The 27951-nt window shown below is 39.9% G+C and overlaps 3 protein-coding genes across 6 annotated transcripts in view; 2 read left to right on the top strand and 1 right to left on the bottom strand.

Annotated features, from left to right (window-relative positions):
* Positions 1–17126, top strand: part of lama1 (laminin, alpha 1) — a 39732-nt gene extending 22606 nt beyond the window's left edge. Inside the window, exons 25-62 of one of the 2 annotated variants that reach the window (XM_058390789.1) lie at positions 66–248; positions 709–894; positions 995–1122; positions 1295–1415; positions 2232–2372; positions 2543–2661; positions 2849–3129; positions 3410–3552; positions 3702–3800; positions 3888–3999; positions 4110–4266; positions 4425–4635; positions 4776–4892; positions 5142–5302; positions 5525–5663; positions 5818–5920; positions 6032–6148; positions 6344–6526; positions 6642–6796; positions 7202–7345; positions 7435–7568; positions 8180–8327; positions 8416–8540; positions 8678–8828; positions 8948–9092; positions 9264–9405; positions 9537–9651; positions 10322–10489; positions 10734–10885; positions 11217–11399; positions 12228–12417; positions 13231–13337; positions 14074–14263; positions 14357–14509; positions 14800–14953; positions 15157–15290; positions 15846–16062; positions 16170–17126. In XM_058390789.1, coding sequence (XP_058246772.1) covers positions 66–248; positions 709–894; positions 995–1122; positions 1295–1415; positions 2232–2372; positions 2543–2661; positions 2849–3129; positions 3410–3552; positions 3702–3800; positions 3888–3999; positions 4110–4266; positions 4425–4635; positions 4776–4892; positions 5142–5302; positions 5525–5663; positions 5818–5920; positions 6032–6148; positions 6344–6526; positions 6642–6796; positions 7202–7345; positions 7435–7568; positions 8180–8327; positions 8416–8540; positions 8678–8828; positions 8948–9092; positions 9264–9405; positions 9537–9651; positions 10322–10489; positions 10734–10885; positions 11217–11399; positions 12228–12417; positions 13231–13337; positions 14074–14263; positions 14357–14509; positions 14800–14953; positions 15157–15290; positions 15846–16062; positions 16170–16333 — 5772 coding nt within the window. In that variant the 3' untranslated portion in view covers positions 16334–17126. Of the gene's footprint in view, positions 1–65; positions 249–708; positions 895–994; positions 1123–1294; positions 1416–2231; positions 2373–2542; positions 2662–2848; positions 3130–3409; positions 3553–3701; positions 3801–3887; positions 4000–4109; positions 4267–4424; positions 4636–4775; positions 4893–5138; positions 5303–5524; positions 5664–5817; positions 5921–6031; positions 6149–6343; positions 6527–6641; positions 6797–7201; positions 7346–7434; positions 7569–8179; positions 8328–8415; positions 8541–8677; positions 8829–8947; positions 9093–9263; positions 9406–9536; positions 9652–10321; positions 10490–10733; positions 10886–11216; positions 11400–12227; positions 12418–13230; positions 13338–14073; positions 14264–14356; positions 14510–14799; positions 14954–15156; positions 15291–15845; positions 16063–16169 lie in introns of both variants that reach the window. The other variant, XM_058390788.1, reaches the window with a different exon arrangement.
* A 196-nt stretch (positions 17127–17322) lies between these two features.
* LOC131353726 (laminin subunit alpha-1-like) lies at positions 17323–20090 on the top strand. The gene is made up of 6 exons (XM_058390793.1): positions 17323–17588; positions 17682–17834; positions 18125–18278; positions 18482–18615; positions 19171–19387; positions 19495–20090. The coding sequence occupies exons 1-6, from the start codon at positions 17454–17456 to the stop codon at positions 19686–19688; spliced, it is 987 nt and encodes a 328-aa protein (XP_058246776.1). The 5' UTR covers positions 17323–17453; the 3' UTR covers positions 19689–20090.
* A 25-nt stretch (positions 20091–20115) lies between these two features.
* The window catches only part of arhgap28 (Rho GTPase activating protein 28), a 31016-nt gene continuing 23180 nt past the window's right edge, over positions 20116–27951 (bottom strand). For all 3 annotated transcript variants that reach the window (XM_058390790.1, XM_058390791.1, XM_058390792.1), the window contains exons 9-15: positions 26875–27034; positions 26528–26610; positions 24058–24255; positions 23660–23794; positions 23417–23544; positions 23270–23334; positions 20116–22119 (exon numbers count right to left, since the gene is read on the bottom strand). In XM_058390790.1, coding sequence (XP_058246773.1) covers positions 22028–22119; positions 23270–23334; positions 23417–23544; positions 23660–23794; positions 24058–24255; positions 26528–26610; positions 26875–27034 — 861 coding nt within the window. In that variant the 3' untranslated portion in view covers positions 20116–22027. The remainder of the gene's footprint in view (positions 22120–23269; positions 23335–23416; positions 23545–23659; positions 23795–24057; positions 24256–26527; positions 26611–26874; positions 27035–27951) is intronic.

Here is a 27951-nt window from a genome sequence, read left to right as displayed (position 1 = left end):
TCTTTGGCATTTAATGATTCCTTGCTATTGTTATATTCAAACACAATTCTTTCTGTCTCTATTAGATAACAGTGGGCCCTACGACTGAGCGTCTGCATGTAGTGAGCCAGAGTGACCTGCAGGGGACACTAGAGGGTGTTTATCACACACAGGGAGAAATCCTGCTGGATGTGGCTCAGCTCCAGACTGGTTCAACTCTCACTGGACCTTATTACTGGAGATTGCCCCAACCTTTTCAGAGCAGCAAGGTACAACACATTAAACTCAGATTCCTTTAAAAATCGGTTACAGTGTTAATTAGCTTATAATTTTGCAGCTAATGAAACGGCCATTTTTACCTGCAACCTCTGAGCCATATAGAAATAAACAGGGCAAATACCAAATGGCTTCATTTTATTATATTTGTATACTACAGTGAAATTTTAGAAACTATATAGTGCATTAAACGTTATGTCCAATAAAACACCATTTAAAAATTGTTCTATAGACAAACACAGCTCACACTTGTATATACATTGGCTCTTAAGCATTTAAATATAAATATATAAAAATTAGACATAAAATTAAAACAGGTTTTAAGCTGTATATTTTGTTCTACAGCAATAAAATGAATGTTTCATTGTTTCCTTCAGTGTCAGTAGAAAATACACTATGAGAGATATGATATGTGTGGCACAATTGAGCTGATGTCTTATATTCACTCCGCAGCTGCTGTCCTATGGTGGTGAACTCTCATATACTGTAATCTTTGCTGCTGTGGATGGATCAGGCCTGTCCAATCATGAGCCTCAAGTGCTGATGAGGGGAGGACACCTGAGGAAGCTGGTGATATACATTGACATGCCTGCTCCAGAGAATGGCGTTCGCACCACACAGCGTGTCCCTCTCACAGAGGTGGGCTTCATAAACACACTCACACAGCATGCAGAATACATAGAACTGATCTAGGAGGTGGGGTAACAAGATAAGATCTGTTTTTTTTTTGTCTGGACAGCACAAGTGGAAGTATTTCAATGCAGTGTCTGAGAAAGCCGTGAGTCACGAAGACTTCATGTCCATCTTGAGTAATGTGGAGTACATCATCATCAAAGCCTCATATGGGACAGGACTCCAGCAAAGCAGGTCAGCACCCTGAAATGACTCATATGATTTCTATCAGTCTAGTGCATTTTCAGCATCTTTTAATTCTGCCTTTATAATAATAATAATAATAATAATAATAATAATAATAATAATAATAATTAATAGTCTTTTTATTTTAGCAAATCTAAACCATTTCTTTGTCTCTGTCCAGGATCTCAAATATCTCCATGGAAACAGCAGTAGATGTGGATGAAGCTCCTAAGGGCATGGAGCTGGCCAGGCTGGTGGAGATATGTGAATGCCCCCCAGGCTATGCAGGCCTGTCCTGTCAGGTAACTCCAGGACTCCTGATGTCTTCACTACTAACACCAGTCCCTCATTGTCTGCGGGGACTACTGTAGTAGCGCTAGTATTTTTTCTGTACATCCATGGTATTGAAGAATAATGTGAAATTCTCACACGTGCTGTATTACTAACTTTTAATGAGCAAACAGTTGTATATGTTTTTGGCAACATGTCCCGCTAGACATGAGACATACATGTAAAAATGTATGTGTTTATTTCACATGCACTAGTATCTGAAACAGAGATCCTACAGAGAAACATTTTCAGTCACACACACACACACACTTTCTGTACACTGTGAACCTAATTCAGTATGACAGTTGAATTATTTTGCAGGTGTAAACAACTATAGGAAATACCAATATAATAAACTTTTTATTTATTCAGATGATTTGATCTTAATTTACAAATACTTTTGAAAACTTTTAAAAATCATGAAGGCAGTCAAGAAAATATATATATATATATATTATATATTATATATAATATATTACATATATTACATAAACCTTCTCTGACCAATCTGTAGGGGATGTGGTAGCTTAGTGGTTAAAGTGGATAGAGGTTGGGCTGCTGATCAGAAGGTTTTGAGTTTGAGTCCCAGGTCCACCAGGCAGTTGCTGCTAGGCCTCTGAGCATGGCGCTTAACCCGTAATAGCTCAGTTGTACAAAAATGAGATAATGAACAACTTCATTAGGTTTTTGTTTTTCCCTTAATACTCAATGCTGTTCCTTTATGAATATTTTCATGAGTGTGTTTTTCTGTGCAAATTAACACTGTAGTGCTTGCATGTGTTTTGTAGGAATGTGCTCCTGGTTACTATAGGCAGCGAGTATCTGAGCTCAATATGAAGGGCAAGAATAGGCCTCTGATTCAGCCCTGTGTGCCCTGCCAGTGTAATAACCATAGCTTGGCATGTGACCTGGATACGGGCGAGTGCCTGGTAAGATCATATTTATATTTATCATATTTAGCACTTTTGACCTTTACAGTTTATACTGTCTGTATACCTATTACAACATCACTGACACAGTTTAGGCATAAAAACATTTGCTTTATTATTTTTTTTCTTTTTATTTCTATGAGTCCTGATTATTCCTTTTTTTAAACCAGGGCTGTCAGCACAACACAGCAGGAGAACACTGTAATGTATGTGCCCCGGGGTATTATGGCCAGGTGAGGGGATCCATCAGTGACTGCTCACTTTGTGCTTGTCCACTGCAAAGCAACAGGTAATATTTCTCACTCCTAGACCCCAAAACACAATTGCATTTTCTTCTTCTTCTACTTCTTCTTCTTGGTTTTACATTCGGCTATTAATATTACATCCTCATTGCATGCGAATTGCTTGAATGTAATACTTGATAATAAGAGTAATAAATGCCAAGCGCACTAACTCTTAGTGTTGTATTTTTGCAGTTTCAGCCCCACATGTGTATTGGATGGCGTTGGTGATTTCCTCTGTAATGCCTGTAAACCTGGCTACGAGGGCCGCTATTGTGAGAGGTGTTCACTGGGTTACTATGGTAACCCCTCACAACCAGGTGGGAAGTGTGAGGAGTGTGTGTGCAGTGAGAACGGCTCACTGCACAACATTTGTGACGCGCAAACGGGGAGGTGCGAGTGCAAGGTTGGGTTCAGAGGTCATCTGTGTGACCAGTGTGAAGACCGACATGTCCTCATTGACGACCAGTGTGTGTGTGAGTACCCTGAACCCAACACACACATGCAAACACACGCATATATTCAGAGCACCATGTTACACTCTCCAAGTAATCTTTATTTACTTTAATTTTGTTACCATATCTGAACACCATTTTAGAACATTGGAACTCATCAAAAAGCATTTCTGTAGCTCATGAGAACTTGAAGTTATTAGGAAAATATAAAGTCCTGAAAAAGTCATTTAAGCATAAGGTATACTTAGTGATGTAAATACCATAAAAAACTTAACTAATAATCAATGAATTCTTTCTTCAGCATGCAATGATGAATGCACTGGGGTGCTGCTGGATGATGTAGATGCTGTAGAGGCCTCAATACAGTCCCTAAACCTCAGTGGTGTCATTCTGGCTCCATATACCCTGTTGATCAGCCTGGAGAACCTGACCCAAGAGCTTCAGGTGAGTGCACAATCTAGACTTTTCTGAAATTAACCAACAAGAAATAGATTTCAACTCATTTGATAGTGTTTAAATCTGGGCAGGATAAATTTCTACCCTAATATTTTAAAATAAATCAACGACTTCATTAAATATTGCTGTTCAAATAGACCAAGATGTCATCGGAGCAGAACTCGAGCTATCAGTTGAACAGGAGAGATGTAGATGTAACCAATCTCGCTAAACAAGTGGATCAGCTGCAACAAAAGGTTTTCACATCACATCTTATTTCAGATCTGATAAATAAGTGAATTTACTTGGCAGCTCTTTCAACACCTTTCCTTCTTTACTTTTAGGCTATGAACGTATCTGATTTTGGCGACAATGTTTTGCGGGCTTCTGAGGAGAGTTTTAATCAAGGAAAAGGTCTTCTTGACCAGATTTCTAGTATTCATACTGCCATCCAAGGTACATGACCTCTGTATTCATAACTAGATTTTATGATAGTGTGTTATTCATATGAGTAAATATAGCATTGCATGAAGTGTCACTCATATGGTCGGTTGGGTTTGGTCTAGTTGTGGAGGAGGAAGTGAGCAATCTCAATGAGACAGTGAGAGAGGAGATGCAGGAAGGACACAGTGCTGTTCTGCTGAAGCAGATGGAGGCCATGTTGGAGAATATTAGGGCTATTGATTTGGGCAACAGCAACATCACTGCTGTAGAAGAGCTCAGGTAAGCCATTTAACATGCTTTACCATGGTGTTATGTGTGCTTCACTAACATTAGCTAGTTTAGTTATCCAACTAATTTAGCATATAAGAAAACATTTAATCCAACACACTAAAGCTGGATTATTTCGTATATAAATGCATACCATATTGTGTTTGCAGCGCTGCAGTGGTGGTACTTGACAGAGTGCAAAAGGAAATAGTGGAGCCCTTCAATCAAACTGAGAGTCTGAAGCACAACATCTCCACAAACCTAGCCAGGCATCACCAGCATCTCCAGGATGTCCAGGAGCTCATAAACACAGCCAAGAATCGCACTAATCACACAGAACATCTTCTGATGAATATCCACACTAATCTGGAGGCGTACACGGTAAGTGGTCCTCTTCACTTAGGTGTTTGGTTAGATGCTTGGCTGTTTATTATGGTGGGATTTCTCAATAATGGAATGGATAAATATATGGAAAATATTAAATTGTCGTGCGAACTAATAGTACGTGAATGTTTGGACAGATGCTGAGGAATAATGTGAGCAGTCTGAATCAGTCAGTGGAGGCAAATCTGGAGGAAGGTCAGGATTTTTTGACTGATGCACTCAACATCGCTGAAGACATGCGCAATCTCACAGCGGTGAGGCCTGATATTTTACTGTCATATTCAGTTATTAAACCTTTATGCAGCAACCCTTGCAAAGTATATAATACTCTCAGTGCTGTGAAAAATGTTTACAATAAATATTACAATACACAATATGTATTTAGTGTTGTAGAATTCAAAGCTAATGTCTAACATGTTTTGAGTATGATACACATGATGTAGGTAGACTGTTGGTGTATGATGTTGGAGTGATGAGTCTATTTGTCACTGGCTTATCAGAAGGTGGAGGAGGCTAAGGAGGAGCTGCTGCAGTGGAGCCCCACTGTAAGGAAGCATGTGGACACTCTAGTGATGGAGCTGACCAAAAGAGATGCTCTACAGTTAGTGTACAGTGCAGAGGACCACGCCCAAGCACTCAGGAAAGAGGCACAGACAATTAGCAGGTGTTTGAAATGTTTGAGATGCTATAATCATTTTCAAAATTTCAGATTTACACACACACACACACACACACACACACATATATATATATATATATATATATATATATATATATATATATATATATATATATATATATATATATGTGCTTCATATAACCTATGATGGTCAGATATAAAAGCCATTATACAGTGTGTGTGAAATCTTATCTTGTTGTGGTGCAGTACTTTGTCTGGGGTTAGAGACGCATCGCTAAATGCCACTACCGCTACCCGGGGTATCTCTGACATCAGCGGCAGCATCCAGCAGGCTGAAGATGTGGCATTGTCAGTCATTCAGAATGCTAGTTACACCCTTAACCTGGTGAGTCAACCAAACAAACTTTTGAAGAATCAATCTTAAACATGGGGAATTTAATCTTGGTTGTTAGAATACTTGAATTTATGGATTATTTGACTATATATTTTTATATATTATTTTCATATATTTTTTTCCTCACCACGTTTCTTTAAAAAAGACTCTCCATTCAAACAAGTCCTTAAGTGAACTGGGGAAACAGGCTGTGCAGAGAAGCTTAAAGCTTCTTAATGAAAGTGCAGATCTGAGTAAATACACTGAAGGTAATTGGTCTCTCACACATACACACACACACACAGAGATATATACCACAGAAATCTAAATAAATCCATATATCTTGGTTAAATCTTATTTATGTTTATCTCATTTACCAGCGCTTGAGCTGAATGTCAGTTCTGTAAATAGCAAGCTCATTGTAGTCAGAGCGAGTGTGCACAACTTCTCCCAGCTGCTCCCTGAGGCTCTCATCAACCTGAACAGCCTGCCCAGTGGTAAGACTCCACACACATTTCAAACATAACCCCAATGTCTTTGACCACCGCTGTATAGATTTCTGCTGATGCTACTATGAGTGCAAACTTAAACATGCTAATGTATTATTACAAATGCAGCAGCCTGATTTTTAGCCTAATTCTTAATATGTATGTGTTAACACTTATCTGAGTCAGTATTACTCTTTTTTGCAGGAAATAGAGAGCAGATTCTTGAGGCAAAGCAGCAAGCAGAGAAAGCCAATGCCTCATTACAGAAAGCTCTAGAGCATTTGGAGGACTACCGCATAAAGCTAGAGGCATCATCTTCAGCTGTGAGCTCAGCCAACAGCAGCACCAGCACGGTTAATGCCATGGTTAAAGACTCTGGGGAAACTGGTGTGTTTCTAAATCCTTTATTGAAAGAGTACATTTTTATTTGCAATAGTGTACAAACCTTCAATATACAGCACAGTTCTTCATCAACTAATTAATTATTACTCTCTTTTATTAGCCAGTGCAGCTGAATCTAAGCTAAAAGAGGCTCAGTTGAGGACAGAGAGACTCTTTGACAGGTTACAACCTCTGAAGTTGCTGGGGGAGAACTTGAGCAGGAACCTGTCTGAAATAAAGGAGATGATCAACCAGGCGCGAAAGCAAGCAGCCTCGGTCAGTGTTATTATGTTATATGAATCACATGATCATTCTGACGAACAGGCAGGGGCCTTTCTGTGTGGAGTTTGCATGTTCTCCCCGTGCCTGTGTGGGTTTACTCCGGGTACTTCGGTTTCCTCCCACAGTCCAAAAACATGTACATTAGGTTGACTGGTAATTCTAAATTGCCCACAGAAGTGAGTGTGTGGTTGTCTGTCTATATGTGTCCCTGTGATGGATTGGAGACCTGTCCAGGGTGTGCCCCTGCCTTTCGCCCTATGTGTGCTAGGATAGGCTCCAGCAGATCCCCATGACCCTGATTAGGAATAAAGCGGATATAGACAATGGATGGATGATAATTCTGATTAGTTTACTTAAATAAGAGATTGTTCTGATGTTGGATCCTTTTTTTGTGTGCAGATCAAAGTTGCAGTTTCAGCAGACATGAATTGTGTGCGTGCATACAAACCCGAAATCACCTCCAGCAATTTCAACACGCTCACCCTTACGGTGAAAACGACAGAACCAGACAACCTGCTCTTCTACATGGGCAGCAGCTCAAGTGTAAGGCATTATGCTCCTATTAACTTTCTTTGTTTCCTAATGTGTTTTTTTTAATTCAGTTATTAATTGAGCTGTTATGTCGTTATCAGGTGGATTTCATGGCTCTTGAGATGAGGCATGGAAAAGTGGCCTTCCTGTGGGATTCAGGCTCAGGTCATACTAAACTGGAGTACCCTAACCTACAGATAAACAACAACAAATGGCACAGAATTAATGCCACTCGGTATGTTTTGCACTCTAGTGATAACCTTGTATAGCTAGAGATATAGAGATTAGTTATAGAGATTAGTTATAGAGATTAGTTATTTAGTTTCAAGTCTGGGAAATAGTTTATTACTAAGTTAATTCAATTGATTCAAAGCATACTGTTTTGGACATGTGTAAAATTTCCATTGCTGAGTATCTGATGAAGATTTGAATGCCATTTGACACCATAACATGTTTTACTAGTTTTGGTGGTTGATAAATAAATAAATCACTATTATACAAAGTAAATATATTGCAGGGTAAATAAATGTTCTCTGAGAATCAATGTATGAAGGCGCTTATTATGGCAGCGATATTATTCTCAATTCAGTAGATGACATGCTCTTTTTGGTCAATGTAACAAGCTCAAAAGCTTTATGAGGCTTCATCAATTCATCACTAATGACCACTGTTTCAGGATTTCATTACTCCAATCATAGCTCATTAGCTAATTATTATTATTATCTGTGTATGTACTGGAATGAGAGAAACTGTGAAAGTGTGCAGGTCAGAGAGTTACCACAACTGGATTAGAGTAACCATGGCTTAGTTATTTCATTAGGCTGTAATTGTGCTACTGTTTTGTAGATTTGGAAGGCAAGGCTCCCTCACTGTTCAGCAGTTGGACTCAGAGCCGATGCCCCCAGTCAAGACCACGGCACCAGGTTCATCCACAGTCATGGAGGTCAACAAATCCACATGGGTGTTTGTTGGAGGCCTGGGTGGACAGGTTAAGGTAGGCAGTGTGGCTTTAAATTAAAATAAAGAGCTCGTGTGTTATGTATTCATCCAACTTACATTTTGCTTATTTCGTATCTTCCCAGAAATCTTCAGCAGTGAAGATGACTCACTTTACAGGATGTATTGGTGAAGCATCTCTGAATGAGAAGAACATCGGGCTCTGGAATTACGCTGAAAGGGAAGGAAGCTGTGGTGGTTGCTTTATGAGGTAATGTAGTCTGATTACTTGGTTGTAAATGTCAATATTATATAAGTTATGAACATTTAGAGGGCTTTATATTACAGCTTGTGCCCTTTTTATGTCTACTAATCTATAGCTGTGGTTGTGATGTATTGTTATGTTAGGCCGCAGACAGAGGAGACCTCTTTTCACTTTGACGGCAGTGGATATTCAGTGGTAGTGAAGTCTCTGCGTCCCACATCCACAAGCATCGTTATGTTCTTCAAAACTCTTTCACCTAACGGCCTGCTGCTTTATCTGGCTTCCAACGGCACTGTATGTTCCTTGTAATAGTTTATACCTATACCTTAACCTTTATATTGCTCCAATTTGACAGTGTCTCTGGTTATTGTTTGAGCCTTGCACATCAATCACACATTATTATTTTTTTGCAGAGAGACTTCTTGTCCATTGAATTGGTAGAAGGCAAAGTGCACCTGACCTTTGAACTAGGCTCAGGACCTCTCACATTGACCTCCACAAAAGTGTACAATACAGGAGTGTGGTACAAGATTGCCATGAATCGCAACAAACGCAAAGGTAAAGTTAAATTTTTATTTATTACACATTATTAAGAATGTTTTGAACAGATGCAATGTTATACGATTCATTCTCAATGGCACTGACCTTTTGAGAAAGGAACTGTAAAACCTTTATCTAGAAGATTTCCTGTTCACTCAGTAACAGAGATCGAATCCATTTTGTCTGCAGGCTATTTATCCATAATGACTGCAGACACCCCATCAGAGAGAGAGATCATAGAGGCAGAGTCTCCTGGAACTGCCTCTGACCTCAACCGATCAGATCTGGACCCTATATACATTGGTGGGCTGCCTGCATCCAGGCCAATCAGGTAACGTCTCCATAATATGCATAGAGTGGTTTATAACTGCATATCAGTTCTTTATATAATGTATATGGTAGATTTCATCCATTCTTTTATCCATTCTTGAAAATAAACTCTTTACTTCCTCACTCTTTCAGGAGGCAGGTTGTTGCACGCTCATATGTGGGCTGTATCAAGAATGTTGAAATTGCACGCACGAACTTTGACCTACTGAAAGAGGCCTACAGTGTAAAGAAAGGCTGTATCCTAAAGGTAAGAAGCCAGAATAAATAATGGGAAGTTGGTGTTTCACACTAGCAGTTTAGGTTTATCTCTCTCCTGCATTCAGGCATGGGTATGGGCATGGGTAAGTTACAGAAATGAAATTTCACTGCTCCACATTACAAATGTTCGCCACTGGAGGGCAGTGTGTGCTTGTTGAATAAGGTGGTAAAACATTGTAAATGTCACAGCATGTAAAACTAATATAGCCTCAGAGGCTAGAGTAGATATCATTAGTAAATGTGTGATTTTCACAGCATGCTATACACATCTTTGCAAGAAAAATGTACTGATATAAAAAAATATTTATTCAACTTTTCTGGAAAAAAGGTGTTTGTTTTTGTTTTTCAATCAGTTACTTGTTCCTTTAAGAAACAACTGGAATGGTCAGTGTTAGAGCCGTACTGAAGATAATCAATATTCATTTCATACTGTCATACTGCTCAGTCCTAGGTGCCAGCAGCACACTGTCTGAGCTGATGCAATATTTGAGGTTAATTTTGTTTCAAGCTGGAATGTAGGAATTAACAATTCAGGGTTTTTCCTCTAGGCTGTGTGCAGAATTGTGAATTACCAAACATCTGATTTCTATCTTGTACTGAAACCAGAGATACTGAGCCTTTATGATAATAATCTGTGTGTGTGTGTGTGTGTGCTGTAGCCTATCCGCAGCATGTCTGTGCTGGGTGGGGGATATGTGCAGATGCCTGAAGTCACTGTTGGTCCTCAGAGTGAGCTCATGAGCAGCTTCTCCACCAGAAACAGCAGTGGTATTATCCTGGCAGGCTTCAGCTCAAGCAGCAGCCACAGGCGCAGACACACGCAGCAGGTATAAACGCAAGCTAAACTCCAAACACTTCCACAACATCAGTGCTAAAGAGCACGAATTAAATCTATATATGTGGCGTTTTAGCCTGTGAAGTGGTAGCTTTTTATAATTATGTTGGCCCCCTTTGAGATTTACTTCCAGTAGCTGCTTTAGGCTTATAATGAGAGGGATGTGGTGAGGTAGTGGGATACAGAAATGCAATTAACAGAGCTCTCTCTCTCTCTACATCTTTCTGTCTCTCTAGCCTTTCCTGGCTGTGATGCTGGTGTCAGGCAGAATAGAAGTCCACGTGAGCATGGCAGAGGGAGGAGGCATGCACAAAGCTATTGTCAAATCCCAAAATGGCACATTCAGTGATGGACAGGAGCACTCCCTCATCCTGCAGCGGAACAAAAGGTCTGGACCCGTCACTATGATTCATGTTTTCCTCTGAAAAGCATACACTTTTCATTAATAAGCTCTAGTATAAATATAAAAATATAAGCTAAGTGGCCTGAAGTTTCATGATATTGGCCTTACTCCATTAACTGTCAATCAGAGTTACATTACACAATGTAAAGGTGAATAAAGTCAGTGTTTGTCTGTGATGTTGCAGGAGCTTTTTTCACGTCCGGTGGTGTTTGCTCTCGTGTACAATAGGAGAGAACTCTACAGTATGATTACCTGAATTAGTAGACATTAGCGCTAATCATTTTGTTTATGGTACATGGTGTATATTTTGTTACAGGACATTGACAGTGTATGTGGATGAGGACCAGCAGGAAACAGTAAGGCTGGGTTCAACTTCAGAGAAAGTTCTTACTCTGAGTCATTTCTACATTGGAGGTGTTCCACCAGGAGAGGCCACTGGAGCACTCTTCTCCACCACATCGTTCTACGGCTGCATCAGGAACATGGCTGTGGACACCATGTGAGTTACTGTGACTCTGTTCAACCCTTACACAACCGTCTGAAGCAGGTTCGCCTGCATTTCATTTAGGAAGAGAAGCTGTCCTAGAGCAGCTAGTATAGAATGCAGACTTCTTTATCTTTACAGGAAACTAAATTCCTGATTCCTGATTAAAGTCTTGCTTTCAATGTTTAAAGAAGAAAACTTCACATCATGCTGAGGCAGGGCTATTGTTAATTATTCACAGTTCAGCCTTATGTACCGGTTTAGAGATCATTAGGAACACACACTGTTATTGTTTTCAACTATCTGGACTTTTCCCTTTACTGTTCTTGTAGTGATTTCCAAAGATTTATTTCTTTTCATCAAACACTAATGTTATTTTATTTAGTATTTGTAATTTGTAGTATTTAATTCTTAACATTACATTACACTAAACTAACATTATTTTCTGCATTACTGCTATAAAAAAAAAAAAGGCGAAAGTTAATCAGTCAAAATTAACGTTATCTAAGCATGTTAGATAACGTATGTATGTTATAAGTATGTTTAATACACAATAAAGTATTGCGAAAACAGGTTTAAGATTCTAAAAAGATATCTCTGGAACAAATATGTGATGGTTGTCACTGTACCGATGACTAGCCAAGATTATTAACTGCACAGATTTACAGAAAAATGACGTACTGTACCAGGTAGTGACATTCTTTAGATGCCAATGTTTTTCTATCAAGTAAATGATCTGGCTCATCACCGGAACAGCATGATTCTGAAATATTTTTTTTAAGATGTATGTTGCATGGCCAGTACGTAATGTTAACGTTATGTGTGTGTGTGTGTGTATGTAAGGCTGTTGGACCTGTCAGGGGCAATAAAGTATGAGGGCGTGGACATGGATAGCTGCCTGCTGGAGGAGCGTCCTAAACGTCTGCTTCTGCCAGACGAGGGTGATGTAGAGCCTGAGCCCACTGCTGGCCCTGACCAAAGACCCCTATCACCTCCCAGTGAACTCGGTGCTGTTACATCTGGAGCCACCACTGTGAGTTAACACACACACTCACAAACTATCAACATTGATAAATAATGTTTAAGTAGGGAGTGTGGAAATAAAAATAAAAAGATAACCTGTTAAAGCGATAACATTTGGACGTGACAGACACAATGCTGTAAACAGAATTAAAGATTTAGCTGAAACTTGGCAGCAGCTTTCTAAAATCCTCAGTTCTAATTTTTCCATTTCATCTCTTTGGATAGTGGAGGGAGTTTGGATTAGGACAGCTTTACCTCCCCAAATCATTTTTAGATCTAATCCCTAATGACGCACAATTTACCAGAAGCCTACTGAGACTGAGTGAAAGAGTTTAACTCTGTATTAAGTATTTATATCCACAATTCATTTCTGTGTCAGTGTGGATCAAATGAATTGGTTTCACTGATTTCAGAAGCAAAAATGTTTACAGGTTCGCTTGAATTATTTCAGATCCATTTCAGCCAATGATCCTAATATACGCCGTTTGATGCCTGTGTGATAAGATATATATATATATATAATCGCAGAGACAATACAGAGTAATTAGTAATTACAGGGTCATCACAGTATATAGTTATGACACAATCACTGAACACAGAGCACAATGCTTCACGGGAGCTGTTTAACGCAAAAGGAAGTTTCACTATGAACTAGCTCAGTTATTAGTCTATTTACAGAAAACTATGTCTTAGGTATGTAGACGCTCTGTCACATGCTTTAGATTCCACTGTGCTTTGTCAAAACAAGATAAATCTCAGTTCAAGTGATAAGTCATCATGTTGCACCTTGGCATGTACTAATATGGTACTTGTAATTCCTTAGTGCGCTGCTATGGACAACACAGAAAGTATCCCAGGTGCACACCAGCTTGGACTCTCCAGAAACAGTCACATGATGTTCAGCTTCAAGAATAAGACGGTCAGGTCGAGGTAAGCGCTTGAAGGAACCATATGCTCCAGTATATATAGTTCACCCACATTTATAGCATGGATTAATAGCAGCTGGAAGGTTAGAGGTTTAAATACATTATGAAGCACCGAGATAAAGTTTAGGGACAAACCAAACATATGGATTTATTATCGGATCACTGACACGTCTTGTTAAATCCATTCCTAAAGAATATACAAGTTCTTTGCCCTCTTTTGCATTTAGTCTGTCATTCCTCTTGAATGCTACAGCTGTTTATTCATGAACAGTATAGAGAACATGACCTCATATGTTTGCATGTACATTATTCAGGAGCCAGAATCTCAGAAACTTTTACAAACGTTCACATCCAGTCCTGTTCTCAGCTACGGCCCAGTGCACCCACATCACGTCCTTCCCAAGAATACTGTGGTTTGGAAACATAAATAAACGGTTAATCAGTACTTCACGGCTCTTGTGCTGTTATGAAAAAGCAGGTCCAGTAACTGTAACAACATACCACACGGTTCTGGTTTGTATCTTATTATACAAGGCTAGGTAAACATACATATCAGATTTTCCTGAGTGTGTAATCCTGATGAGGATGAAGCATGCTTTAATCTGTCAGTGCGGCACTCAAGGCCAGAACGATTGGATACTCCAAAAAAAAGCATGTGGTCTGTTAATATGGTCACATTATGCACTTTTTGACCTCTAGAAAAAAAAACACCATCTAATTGCTCTGCTTTTTCTCTGCAGTTTTACAGTTGAGCTGTCGATCCGTACGCTGGCTCACAGTGGGATCCTGTACTACATGGCTAATGCTAATCAGCAGGATTATGCAGTGCTGCAGCTGCTGGGCGGTCGACTGCTGTTCTCTTGTGACCTGGGCAAAGGACCTGCTATCACCACATCACTCACAAACATCAATGATGGACAGTGGCACACTGTGAGTTACCGCTTCATACCGCCAGAGAATATCTTGCATAAGAGAACATGATTTGTGGGATGTATATTAATGTGTGTGTTTGCATGAACACAGGTGAGGGCCGACTTCAGCAAGAAGAGCATACTGATCAGTGTTGATGGAGCCGAGTCGGAGCGAACAACCATTAAAGGCCAGAGTCTGGATGTGGAAGGGAAGCTCTACGTGGGTGGATTGCCGACAGGATATACAGCCAAGAGGATTGGAAACGTTAGTGTTTATCTCTTTCCTAAACTGATCCTCTGAAAAGAGCAAATTCTTAAACTTGGGGTCGAGAGACATGCCAAAAAATATTACTGGTAGATACATGACATCTATGAAGAATACAACAAACACAGAAAAGAGATGCAAATTAAGTAAAAAAACAAAACAAAACATACCATACCATCTCAGGCTAACTGTGCCACCTCAATAGAAGTGTACTGTGGCATAATGTAGTGCACTAAAAATACCAGTAAATGACAGATTTGAGTGATTTTCTTCTGGTGTGTGTGTTGCAGGTGACCCACAGTCTAGCCAGCTGTGTGCAGAAGGTCAAGCTGAACAATGCTGAACTGAACTTGAACAATCCAGCTGCATCTTACGACACCGGCTCCTGCTTCAGCTCAGTGCAGGACGGCTCCTTCTTCAACGGCTCTGGATACGCCGCTTTCAGTCAGTATCACACACGGCTCAATCTAACTTCACACTCGACTTCATCCCTGAGTCATTTCTCTCTTAAGCGATTGTACCGCAGCTGTTTTAATGCTCATGTTGTTTAATTAAAAAATGAAGAGATTTTTTTTTCTTCTCAGTGCTGATAAGGAACAGCAGGAAACACTAAAGCTCTGCGTACTTGGTTTCTGTCTGTGTTTCAGTAAAAGAGGGTTATTACGTGGGCTCTGATGTGACCGTGAGCTTGGAGTTTCGTTCCACTGCACTGGATGGGGTTCTGCTGGGAGTGAGCAGTGCCAGAGTGGACGCCATCGGACTGGAGCTCATCGATGGACAGGTCAGGACTCTAACCTTCTGTCTACACTGAACACAGTGTGCATATACTAGTCTAACCCTGGGTGTTCTGTCGGTGTTATTTAGACAGCTGTTTGTCTTGTATCCATAAATATGTAAAGAATAACATGGCAGGGATTTACAGGAAAGGCAGTTTAAAGTCACATTTCATGTTTTTTATTCATCCTTTTTATGTTCTAGCATAAAACTGAAAACTTAATGTTACAGATTTATCTCTCTTTTCCAACGCACTGACACTGGAGACTCCTCCTTCCACAAATGCTAAGAGAAAATGTCACCACACTGACAACTAGCCCCGTGATTTAGCTGTTAATTTAGAAACAGTAATATATTGGAGTGTGTTTATACACACCTGTGATTCACCTTATCGTCAGAGCTGCTTTTATAGTAAGAATTTTTAATATCTGTGGTCCAATCAGAATGGAGCATTCAGCACCACGGTGGTAAACATCAATGAGTTTAAAGGAGTAAGGAGCAGTCTGTGTGCTCGCTTAAAAGGAGTAATGTTGCTCTATGCGTGTGTGTGTTCTGTATGCAGGTGGTGTTCAATGTGAATAACGGTGCTGGACGCTTCTCGGCCGTGTCCAGAAGCAGGTCAAGGATGTGTGATGGCCGCTGGCACTCTCTGGTGGCCAAGAAGTTGAAGCACAGCCTGAGTCTGACTGTAGACGGTATAACCGTGAGCGCAGAGAACCCACACTCTTCCTCGACCTCAGCCGAGACCAAGAACCCCATCTATGTTGGAGGATATCCGGGTATGGCCACTCTCCCCTACACAGCTTTCTGTCTTTTTTGCTTCATAACACATTTACTGTAAGTGAATATAGAGTAATGTTTAATGTTTCTTCTCCTCATGTTTTAGCTAACGTGAAGCAGAGCTGTCTGAGCGCCAGAACATCTTTCCGGGGCTGCATGAGGAACCTGCGCCTGTCCAGAGGTCATATTATAGACGTGTTAGAGTTCAGCTTGGCCTTCACTCGGCCCGGTGTCTCTCCTCACTCCTGTCCTGCTGCTACCGCTGCCTGAAACACTCGACAGTGCTTTCCTTCACTCCTTGTGGACTGTTTGTCTGGACAAAAAGTCATTAATTCCAATAATTTTCATTAAACCAGGTTCTAAAAATATTTTTGTTAATATGACTCAAAGGAATTTGGAGACTCTTGGAGATTCACTGCTCATGTTTGCTAATAAAATGCAATGAAGTGCTATAAATAAAAAAAAAACCCTAATTCTTCATTCTGTTCCTTTTTTAGTCTCTTTTCACGAAACACGCTTCCATTAAAATTCATTTGAAGAACTAAAATGACAAAAAAAAGCCTCTGCGAAACTGTTGTTCTTTCACTTCCTATCACAATTGGGTTTTTTTTTATTAATCCTACTTTCAGTGAAGATTCACAATGATGGTCCGGACTTCCTGTACAGCTGCTCTTTCCTGTCAGTGTCGTGAGCAAGAAAGATAATAAAAAAGAAGCTGTTAATTAGGTTTTTAAAGCAGCTCCTTTTCTCAGAACAGCTCAAGTTTTGGTTTTGACAAATGAGGCTTAAGTTTGTTTTATGAATCTCCTACAAGGATTCTTGGAATTTGAAGGTTTTAAATGGGCTGAAACTACATCCCTGAGGAATTCTTGAATCTGATTTGGCAATATTTTGTATTTATTTTCTACACCAAGCAGGCATAACATTATAACCACCTGCCTAATATTGTGTTGGTCCTCCTTTTGCTGCAGAAAGAGCCCTGACCCGTCATGCACTGTGTATTCTGACACCTTTCTATCAGAACCAGCATTAACTTCTTCAGCAATTTGAGCAACAGTAGCTCATCTGTGCATCAATGATCCTTGGCTGCCCAATGACCCTGTCGCCGGTTCACCACTGTTCCTTTATTGGACCACTTTTGATAGATACTGACCACTGCAGACCGGGAACACCCCACAAGAGCTGCAGTTTTGGAGATGCTCTGATCCAGTGGTCTAGGCCAGAACGATTGGATACTCCAAAAAAAGCATGTGGTCTGTTAATATGGTCACATTATGCACTTTTTGACCTCTAGAAAAAAAAACACCATCTAATTGCTCTGCTTTTTCTCTGCAGTTTTACAGTTGAGCTGTCGATCCGTACGCTGGCTCACAGTGGGATCCTGTACTACATGGCTAATGCTAATCAGCAGGATTATGCAGTGCTGCAGCTGCTGGGCGGTCGACTGCTGTTCTCTTGTGACCTGGGCAAAGGACCTGCTATCACCACATCACTCACAAACATCAATGATGGACAGTGGCACACTGTGAGTTACCGCTTCATACCGCCAGAGAATATCTTGCATAAGAGAACATGATTTGTGGGATTTATATTAATGTGTGTGTTTGCATGAACACAGGTGAGGGCCGACTTCAGCAAGAAGAGCATACTGATCAGTGTTGATGGAGCCGAGTCGGAGCGAACAACCATTAAAGGCCAGAGTCTGGATGTGGAAGGGAAGCTCTACGTGGGTGGATTGCCGACAGGATATACAGCCAAGAGGATTGGAAACGTTAGTGTTTATCTCTTTCCTAAACTGATCCTCTGAAAAGAGCAAATTCTTAAACTTGGGGTCGAGAGACATGCCAAAAAATATTACTGGTAGATACATGACATCTATGAAGAATACAACAAACACAGAAAAGAGATGCAAATTAAGTAAAAAAACAAAACAAAACATACCATACCATCTCAGGCTAACTGTGCCACCTCAATAGAAGTGTACTGTGGCATAATGTAGTGCACTAAAAATACCAGTAAATGACAGATTTGAGTGATTTTCTTCTGGTGTGTGTGTTGCAGGTGACCCACAGTCTAGCCAGCTGTGTGCAGAAGGTCAAGCTGAACAATGCTGAACTGAACTTGAACAATCCAGCTGCATCTTACGACACCGGCTCCTGCTTCAGCTCAGTGCAGGACGGCTCCTTCTTCAACGGCTCTGGATACGCCGCTTTCAGTCAGTATCACACACGGCTCAATCTAACTTCACACTCGACTTCATCCCTGAGTCATTTCTCTCTTAAGCGATTGTACCGCAGCTGTTTTAATGCTCATGTTGTTTAATTAAAAAATGAAGAGATTTTTTTTTCTTCTCAGTGCTGATAAGGAACAGCAGGAAACACTAAAGCTCTGCGTACTTGGTTTCTGTCTGTGTTTCAGTAAAAGAGGGTTATTACGTGGGCTCTGATGTGACCGTGAGCTTGGAGTTTCGTTCCACTGCACTGGATGGGGTTCTGCTGGGAGTGAGCAGTGCCAGAGTGGACGCCATCGGACTGGAGCTCATCGATGGACAGGTCAGGACTCTAACCTTCTGTCTACACTGAACACAGTGTGCATATACTAGTCTAACCCTGGGTGTTCTGTCGGTGTTATTTAGACAGCTGTTTGTCTTGTATCCATAAATATGTAAAGAATAACATGGCAGGGATTTACAGGAAAGGCAGTTTAAAGTCACATTTCATGTTTTTTATTCATCCTTTTTATGTTCTTGCATAAAACTGAAAACTTAATGTTACAGATTTATCTCTCTTTTCCAACGCACTGACACTGGAGACTCCTCCTTCCACAAATGCTAAGAGAAAATGTCACCACACTGACAACTAGCCCCGTGATTTAGCTGTTAATTTAGAAACAGTAATATATTGGAGTGTGTTTATACACACCTGTGATTCACCTTATCGTCAGAGCTGCTTTTATAGTAAGAATTTTTAATATCTGTGGTCCAATCAGAATGGAGCATTCAGCACCACGGTGGTAAACATCAATGAGTTTAAAGGAGTAAGGAGCAGTCTGTGTGCTCGCTTAAAAGGAGTAATGTTGCTCTATGTGTGTGTGTGTTCTGTATGCAGGTGGTGTTCAATGTGAATAACGGTGCTGGACGCTTCTCGGCCGTGTCCAGAAGCAGGTCAAGGATGTGTGATGGCCGCTGGCACTCTCTGGTGGCCAAGAAGTTGAAGCACAGCCTGAGTCTGACTGTAGACGGTATAACCGTGAGCGCAGAGAACCCACACTCTTCCTCGACCTCAGCCGAGACCAAGAACCCCATCTATGTTGGAGGATATCCGGGTATGGCCACTCTCCCCTACACAGCTTTCTGTCTTTTTTGCTTCATAACACATTTACTGTAAGTGAATATAGAGTAATGTTTAATGTTTCTTCTCCTCATGTTTTAGCTAACGTGAAGCAGAGCTGTCTGAGCGCCAGAACATCTTTCCGGGGCTGCATGAGGAACCTGCGCCTGTCCAGAGGTCATATTATAGACGTGTTAGAGTTCAGCTTGTCTCTGATCCAGTGGTCTTGCCATCACAATTTGGTCCTTGTCAAACTCGCTCAAATCCTTACACTTGCCCATTTTTCCTGCTTCTAACATCAACTTTGAGGACAAAATGTTCACTTGCCACCTAATATATCCCACCCGCTAACAGGTGCCATGATGAGGAGATCATCAGTGTTATTCACTTCACCACTCAGTGCTCATAATGTTATGCCTTGATTTGAATGGTAAAAAAAAATGATTTAAAAGATATTCTTGATATTGATTAAGTTTTCCTTTAAGAGATATTTATTATTTCTGGAAGGAGTCTCCAATATCAGCACTTTGTAACAATCAGAGCTACAGCTGTAACGTTACATTTTTCTGGCTCAGGAAAGGCTACATGTTTTCTCAATAACATTACAAGCTGTGTTTTTTTCCCCCTTTTATTACACTGAAGAGACTGAAGAGATCATGTAAGTGATAAGAACATGCTTTGGGGACATTCTACAACATTAAATACGACCAAAAATAGACAAAAAACATGAACTGTACTTTTATTAATAAAAAATTTAATTGTTGGCAAATTGTTGAGATTTAAGAGGAATAAAAGGCTTCAGAATGTGGTTTATTTATGCATTATTTAACTTCAGATTTCTAAAAGGATGTAAAGAACTACTTCAGAGGAAAGAATTTGTGGTTTGTATATTAAGAAGTAAACATTTAGTTGTATTTTTAGGCTTTAGATACAAGGTGCCTGGGTTCTACTTGGGCATGTATTAAGAGCACAAAATATTTATAAAACAGCATATATATTTTATAAAACAGCATTTTATATATATATATATATATATATATATATATATATATATATATATATATATATATATATATATATATATATATATAAATATAAACACAGTTTATAAGACTGTTAATATCCTGATACCGTACTGTTAGGCTACAAAAGTCATAGCTTCTAAAGTATATTATACAGAATAGTCAAATATCTGAATTACATTTATGGATGCAGTTCAGCAACTCCCTTTAGACTTCCCGTATGAGTTTCTGTTCTTTTATCTTTTGTCTTTTATCAGTACAGATGAGGTGCTTGTTAGTGGTTAATACTGGACTGTGAAGTGATACTGAGGCAGTATACAACAACAACAACAACAACAAAAAACCCCAAGTCAGAGTTGGCAGTGTGAAATCATGTTAATACAAAAACAAAATAAAAATATACCACAGTCGAGTACATTACAGTTTACAAAAAAAAAAAGTCTTTTTACAAAAAGAGAACCAGTTACTAGAGTAATGATGAGTTCATCTTTTACAATACTTAGTGTTAGGAGTAACAGTGATCATAGTGTTGGCAGCGAGCAGAGGCGAGATGTACGGCTGGCCTAACCGGATACAGAGTGAGCAGCACTTTGGGCCAAACTCTAAACAGGCATTTGGGATTAGGTTAAAGTGGAAACCCGGCCCAGAGCGCAATGTAAAACCAGTCCTTATCAGCTCGTTCAGGCGATCCTCAGCTCCGGCACAGAAACCCAACGCTCCACAGCGAGCCTGTTTGACCGCATATTTATTAACTCTCCGCTACAGCTTGGTCACCGGACAGTCGAGAGTCTCATTTGCATTGTAAAAATTCACAGTCCATGGGTTACTGTGCAACACTTTTTCATAATGTAGTGCTTAAAAACAGGCATCCTGCAGTCACTAGAGCCTGTTAGGGTTTCATGCAGCACAGCTACTGAATCCACATCAAGCGCATTGTGAATTGGCATTTAAAGGTTCACTTGGTAAAATAACGCTAACTATATGATCGGTATGCATAACTGTACCTAATCATAAAGTTCAGATGGCTTAAATCGCAAGCATGCAGTCAGTGTATGCAAGTAATACAAAACCAGCTATGGTTTACGTGGTAAAATCTCAAGATACCTGGATAAATTAGTGGTATAAATAATATATGTACATGCTTCTTTTCTTTTTTTTTACACTTGAGGCCTTGTAGGCATTGGGAAAACATGCTTCAACAGTGGCCTTAAATCAATAAAAGCCCACATTTCTGGCATCAAACAATCTCAATGGCCAGCATTGCATTGTTCATACTGTGTGACGCAAGCCGTGAAGGGGCAAAAAAAAACCCCAAACAAACAAGCAAAGCCCTCTTTCTGGAGAGCGCCTGTCTCAAATCCAGCTTTCCACGCAAAGACTTGAAGGATAAATCAAAATCCTTCGAAATATCTGAAAAAGGGGAAAGCGAGGTTGTCTCCGCTCCATTGTTGAAAACTTGTTTTTTAAGTGTTTTGGAAAGAGGGGGCAGCTTCTTCAATCTCCTGTTTTCATGACCCATATCCTGAAATGAGCACAAAGGAGAGCCAGCTGTAGCGTCTTTTTTGTTTTCGTTTTGTTTTGTTTCTTGATCTCTTGCTGCAGCTGAAATATGCTCAGGTTGTTCTGGACTTCAGGACCCATTCACAGTGAGGATTCACACGGTACACCTCCAGCAAGTGAGTGTCCGGATCAAGGCAGCGCTCCCCTGGAAATCAAAATATTCTTCATTTAGGGGCAAGATTCTGTGAGGCAATGTCATGTTAGAGTAAAGCACAGCATCAGAACAAGTCTGGAGATATTTCCTCATAGAAAGGCTTTCAGAAGATTTCAGAATAAATGCGAAGACAACTAAAGATCCAGAGCAACTTATATACATCTTATCTCATACAACTGAGCAGTTGAGGGTTAAGGGCCCAAATAGAGCATATGGGCAGTGGTGGGATTTGAACACACAACCTTCCCAGTCTGTATTCAAACAGAGCTACCGGTGTACACCAAGAGTGTACTTTTGCTCATCAAACTAAAACCTGAGCTCCTAAATGAACTAATCATCATTAGATCATAAGGAATAAAACACCACAGGCATGCTGAGATGCAGAGAATATTCATCAGCAGGGTAATGCGATGGAATTACAACCATAAAGTTGATTATTTTTCTAAAACAGCATGTCCCCCAGTGCTTTCTTTCTCTTTTACCATAGCAATGGCCAATTTTAAACTAATAAATAAACATTCCATTTTATAATATACGTGAAAATGACTTGTTGAGAATATTTAATAAAGCAATAGCACACGAGAGACTGTGTTATTATTCATTATTAGTCATTACAGTGATCTTATAAGGAGTAATGAAATATGCAATTAAACTAGTGAAGTGAATGTTCTGGAGTGGCAACATGATCAAATACAAGGTTTATATATTAAATTAGATTATGATGAATAATATTTTGCATTAATATTATTATTTGTTTGCAATTTATTCTTCTATCACACAATGTAACTCATAACTGCAAGCCACATAATTTATTTAAAAAAATATGAAATAAAATAATTACATTTATCATTAATAATATTTACAGTTTTTCCATTTCAATGTTAATTGACTGTTATTAAAACCTGGTGTGTTTAACACAGAACGCAGTTACTGTGATGTGGTCATGGCGCATGTACTTCAGATCAGATCTCAGAATCAAAACTATCTATTTTACATTTCTCAAAAAATCATTTTGAAAGTGAATTTATTCTGAAATCAATGCCACTATTTTTAGTTGTGTTAAAATGTTGACGTTTGGGAAGGTTGCAATCCACACACACACACGTACATTTTAGTGATTTTTCTATTATCATTGACTTACCTATATTCCCTCCAACCTCGAACAAATAATGCTTCTGTTTTCTGCTGCTGTTTCGAGACGTTTGCCTAGAAATCACAAAGCAGGAATCACACATCTGCTCAGCTGTATTCCTGTGTGTCTTGAAATAAAGAGCTGCTGCTCACTCACCCGTTCTCGAAATCAAACCGTGCCATCACATCCCGAGCCTTCGTCTTACTGTCCAGCTGGATCGCCATGGAGATCTTGGCATGTAGTGGTGCCTGCACCCTGATGACCCCTTCACGAAGGTCAGTGAGCTGAAATCAGAGGATCGAGGACGCTCGATAACTCAGTAATCATTCTGTGCATGCGTTAGTCACATGACTCCTGGCTGATCACACCATGTGCGCCATGGTCGATCCTAAAGCCTACCTCACTCCTTTCTTTTTCTCTGTCGGTGTTGCGTCTCCTCAGCAGCCTCCTTTTCGTCTTCTCTGAGCTGGGAGTCTTCTTACTCATGGAAGCGTCGTTCATTTTCCGCACGTGCGAGATGAGGAAACAAGGCACCTGAAACAAAAGCCAACATCTTTGTATGAGGACAGATGTGGCATGTGATTAGGAAAATCTGTCTCCCAGACTTGAAGCTAAGATGGATTTGGAGGACCAAAAGAGGATTTAAGAATAGCAATGAGGTCAAGCTTTAGGCAGCTGAACTATTTACAGAAAAGACAACTTCTTGCTGATTAGCACCTTGGTGTGAATGAGTTTAAATCTGAAATGCTCCGTTACAAATAATTAGCTTGTATATAATATACTTGCACAAGCCTCACCGTCCACAGGAGGTCCTGGTGGACGATGAGAAGGCGGACCAGGTGAGCTGCACCTGCTGCTCCCTGCATCTCCTCCTGCTTGGCCTTCTTCCCCCTAAACGTGAACAGATTCGGGGCCACTATCATGGAGACGTTCCACAGACTCATGCGGTTCTTCTCCTCGTATGCCACGACCTTCCTCAGAAACTCCAGCAGAGCCTGACCATGACACCCAAACACACAGATACAGGGTCAGAAATAAGAGAATAAAACACTGAACTGTGATCATTATGTGAAGATGTGCTGTTACAGTCAATTATAATGAATGACAGGGTGATATGACGGAGTTACTCTTTTCACAGGTTCATTATTTTCCTATAGCAGCATATCCAGTAGTGTTTTAATCCTCTCTCACCACAGCAACATTCCAACAAAGACAACTAATTTTAGCTGTTAAGTAACCACGTTAGTTCCTTATATCTCTTACGTTGTAGCAGCTATAAATAGCCTTTTCTCCGACAGCCGCTCCCTTTGATTTCTGTCTTGCTCATAAGAGTTCACAAGACAAAAAACAACAACAATATAGCTCTAATAGTGACATGGCAGTAATAGTGACTCTTACCGAATGAGACTCCTTCCATTAATGCTAAATAAACATGTCCTTATAGAAAGCTATTCCAGATCAATGCATAGCCTTTACCTCTTTAATAACATCATATAATTAAAAAGATTGTAAATTACTATAAAATCGAGGAGTTGAATTACAGCCAGAGCTGATGTTCTAGCAAATAAATCACTTCCCTGACCAGTGTGTGATATTTATGTATGAAAAGAGACAGATTTTAACACGATAGATATCACTTGCCCAGCCCTGCTTTGAGTTTACTTCAAGCGTTGATTTGATATCAACTATTCATGTCTGAACATCAAAGCCAGGTCTGTTCACAGGAAGAGGATTTGGCCTCAGACGAAATTGGAACGCTGTAATCATAGCCAAAGCAGGAGATTGATACACACTGATAGTCTCTGGCAACAGATCATCTTTGAGCACACAGTAATTCCAGTAGATCTGCTCAGTTTGTATCAAATAAACGTGTGTAATCCACACCCACCGCCAACTCATCTTATTGTAAACCTGTTAGCCAGATGACGAGTAATTCACAATATCGTAGTGTTTGTGACGTCTGGTATGAGGCACATTTACGAACATGCCGTCTTCTTTAAATAACTTCTCATTCCCTTGCATTCTCATACGACAAATTATAGTCATGAGACACTTCCTCTTGTGCTTGCGCAGAGAGTGAGGTGGAGCGCTGATCAAATAAATAACCTGGCAAACATTCCCCAAATACCAGGGCTCCTACAGGATAATGTGCATTATGCTAAAGCTTTTAAACAATAATTCAGCTGGCTAGGAATTTTTTTTTTTTTTTTACCTTAAAATTACATCTTTTGATCTCTATGATTGTTTTAATGATCCATCTGGCAAAAAAAAAAAAGAAATGAAATTAGACCTCACAGCAGTCCTGACTGACCGGTTTTTCAGCTGCAAGCTCATTCAAATGTCTAGGAATGAAAACACACATGCACATGTACACGCAAACCTACTCTTCCTGTAATTACTCTCCTCCTGCAGCCTTCGCCAAGGTGACTATCATTAAAATCGGTGGCGGCAGACTACACGGCCAACCTAAAACACCCTCTCATTTGCTCTCTCGCAGACTTCAAGTCAAAGCCAAATAATAAAAAAACAAAGAAGCGTACTATCGTTTTATACCGAAGCTAGAGAGCGTAATCAGAAATACCAGAAACCTAAAACACAAAAGCATCAACATGAGCGATAAGACTGCTTAAATCCATTCCTGAACACAAATAAAAACAGCTAGTCATTTTTTTTTTTTATTATTATTTATATCACAGAATTTTTCATTCTTTCAGGTCAGAAAGTATGCAGTCATTTTCTATCACAGTAGCATTGACAGCAGCTCCAGCTATAAATGGCACATAAAACTTCCTTTTCTTAAACGTTAAAGTTTCTATAGTAAAAACCCATTCAATCGAAGCTTTATAATATAATGGATTTTAAAAATGAGTTGTTATTGACCAAAGAAAACTCTGTGCTCATAGATATGCTGAAGCTTTATGTTAAGAGACGTTTATTGAATTTCTGTGAAGACGTTCATCATCATTTCATTTGTTTTATTTCATTTATGGACTCCAGTGGCAGCAATTTCTAGAGATCAATAATTATTCTGCCACATGAAGGTTATCAGGACAGGAGCTTGAGCTTTATGGGGTTTTTTTCTGTATTACAACATTTATTTTAGCTTATTATTTGTTGTTTCGGGGAAGGTTTTAAACAAAAACATCGAATGAGGTTAAATACAACACAATGTTCTTAATTAATTAGCATCGCTGTGGTAAAACACTTTGGGACATGCTGTTATTGGAAACAGTATATAAAAAGGTATGAAGCAGGTGAGATTCTTACCTTCAGCGTGTCTCTGTTAGCTTCGGGAAGGAGCAGGACGAGGAGGTGCAGAGCCTGCAGTTGGTGTTTGTGTGATGCGATATCTGTCACATCCGAGACAGAGCTGTTAATCTCACCATACTCGGTGATACAGAAAGCTGTATTATCTGCTTGCTATCAGTGATAAGTTACATTTTTTTAGGTTAGAAAAAGTATTTGTAGAAAGGGAAATCATGCATAGTAATTCTTGGTGCAGCTAGTCACACCATTTCATTAGTGCCAACTGAACTGTGAAAGAAAAGGGGTTTTTTGGTTTTCCAGCGAAGGCACGTGAGATGGTATTTATAGCGTGATTTACAGGTGCTCACTTTGTGCGGCGGTGAAGGCAGGCAGGTGCTGCAGTGTGAGCAGAGGGTACGGCAGCTCTCTGATGAACATCTTTAGCAGACCGGCTGCATCGTTTTGTCTCACCTGCTCCCAGTCGAAACTGTCGTCATAAAACTTCGCCTCCAGCTCCTGGCGCAAGTGCTGTGGATTTCACCAAAATACAATATGCATCAAAATCTCTAGAACATCCTAAATAAATACTAAAGGAAAACAGTGAAATACAAATGTGTTGTACACTGAAATACAATGTGTGTGAATACTGAAATATCAGGGGGATTTCTAGCGCTGTTAGAACGGTGTTCACCATTTTCTAGTAAAGTTCCATGGCCTAACAATGAAACATCTGATGTAGACATAGTGAAGACATACACTTTGAGCAAACATTGGGTTCAATAGAGTTGAGGTAGAATCGACTTGGCAAATAAGTTATCTATGACACGACAAGACGATTAGCATGAAAGGATTCTGTTCTGTTTGAGCAGAGGGTGCAAATAAATGAGGGTTGAGTCTGCAGTGTCAGTGCATAATTTTCATTTATCCATCCATCCATCCATCCATCCATGTGCAACAATATATGTAAAGTGTCATTAGCTAAATAACACCATATTATCCTACCTCCATCTAAGTTCTTTTTTTTTCGGCGCTAAGCTTCCTGTGTTTTTGTGTTGTCTTTTTTGTACTTATTGTTTTTTGCACTGCCTTGTCATTGCCTTGTTTGCCCCTAGCTGCACACTTTACACTTTATGTGGCTTGGACAAACTTCGGTCCTAGCTCTGTGTTGTTTTTTAGTGTTTGAACTCTATGTTGTATGTTTCTGTAGCACCAGGTCCTGGAGAAATATTGTTTCATTTCACTGTGTACTGCGTCAGCTATATGTGGTTGAAATGACAAAACTTCTTGAATCTTGACATTTTTTTTTACTCTCTTGCTCTGACCAGCGATGCGTCTTTTGACCGGCGCTTCATTTCATCTTAAACTCTACATGCGGTCTGCTCTCCCAGTCAAACATTAATGCTATGATGCATAAATTTGGCTCTGATTTATTACGACAAACTCGC

Source organism: Hemibagrus wyckioides, linkage group LG01 (assembly GCF_019097595.1).
Source record: "Hemibagrus wyckioides isolate EC202008001 linkage group LG01, SWU_Hwy_1.0, whole genome shotgun sequence".
NCBI lineage: Eukaryota > Metazoa > Chordata > Actinopteri > Siluriformes > Bagridae > Hemibagrus > Hemibagrus wyckioides.
Note: the sequence above shows the minus strand (reverse complement) of the source record. Positions and strands in the feature narration are given on the sequence as shown.

Coding starts and splice junctions, on each gene's coding strand:
- LOC131353726 (XM_058390793.1), top strand. CDS start 17,454: ATGGCTAATGCTAATCAGCAGGATTATGCAGTGCTGCAGCTGCTGGGC. Junction 18,616..19,170: donor TGGAGCTCATCGATGGACAG/GTCAGGACTCTA, acceptor TTCTGTATGCAG/GTGGTGTTCAATGTGAATAA. Junction 19,388..19,494: donor CTATGTTGGAGGATATCCGG/GTATGGCCACTC, acceptor CTCATGTTTTAG/CTAACGTGAAGCAGAGCTGT.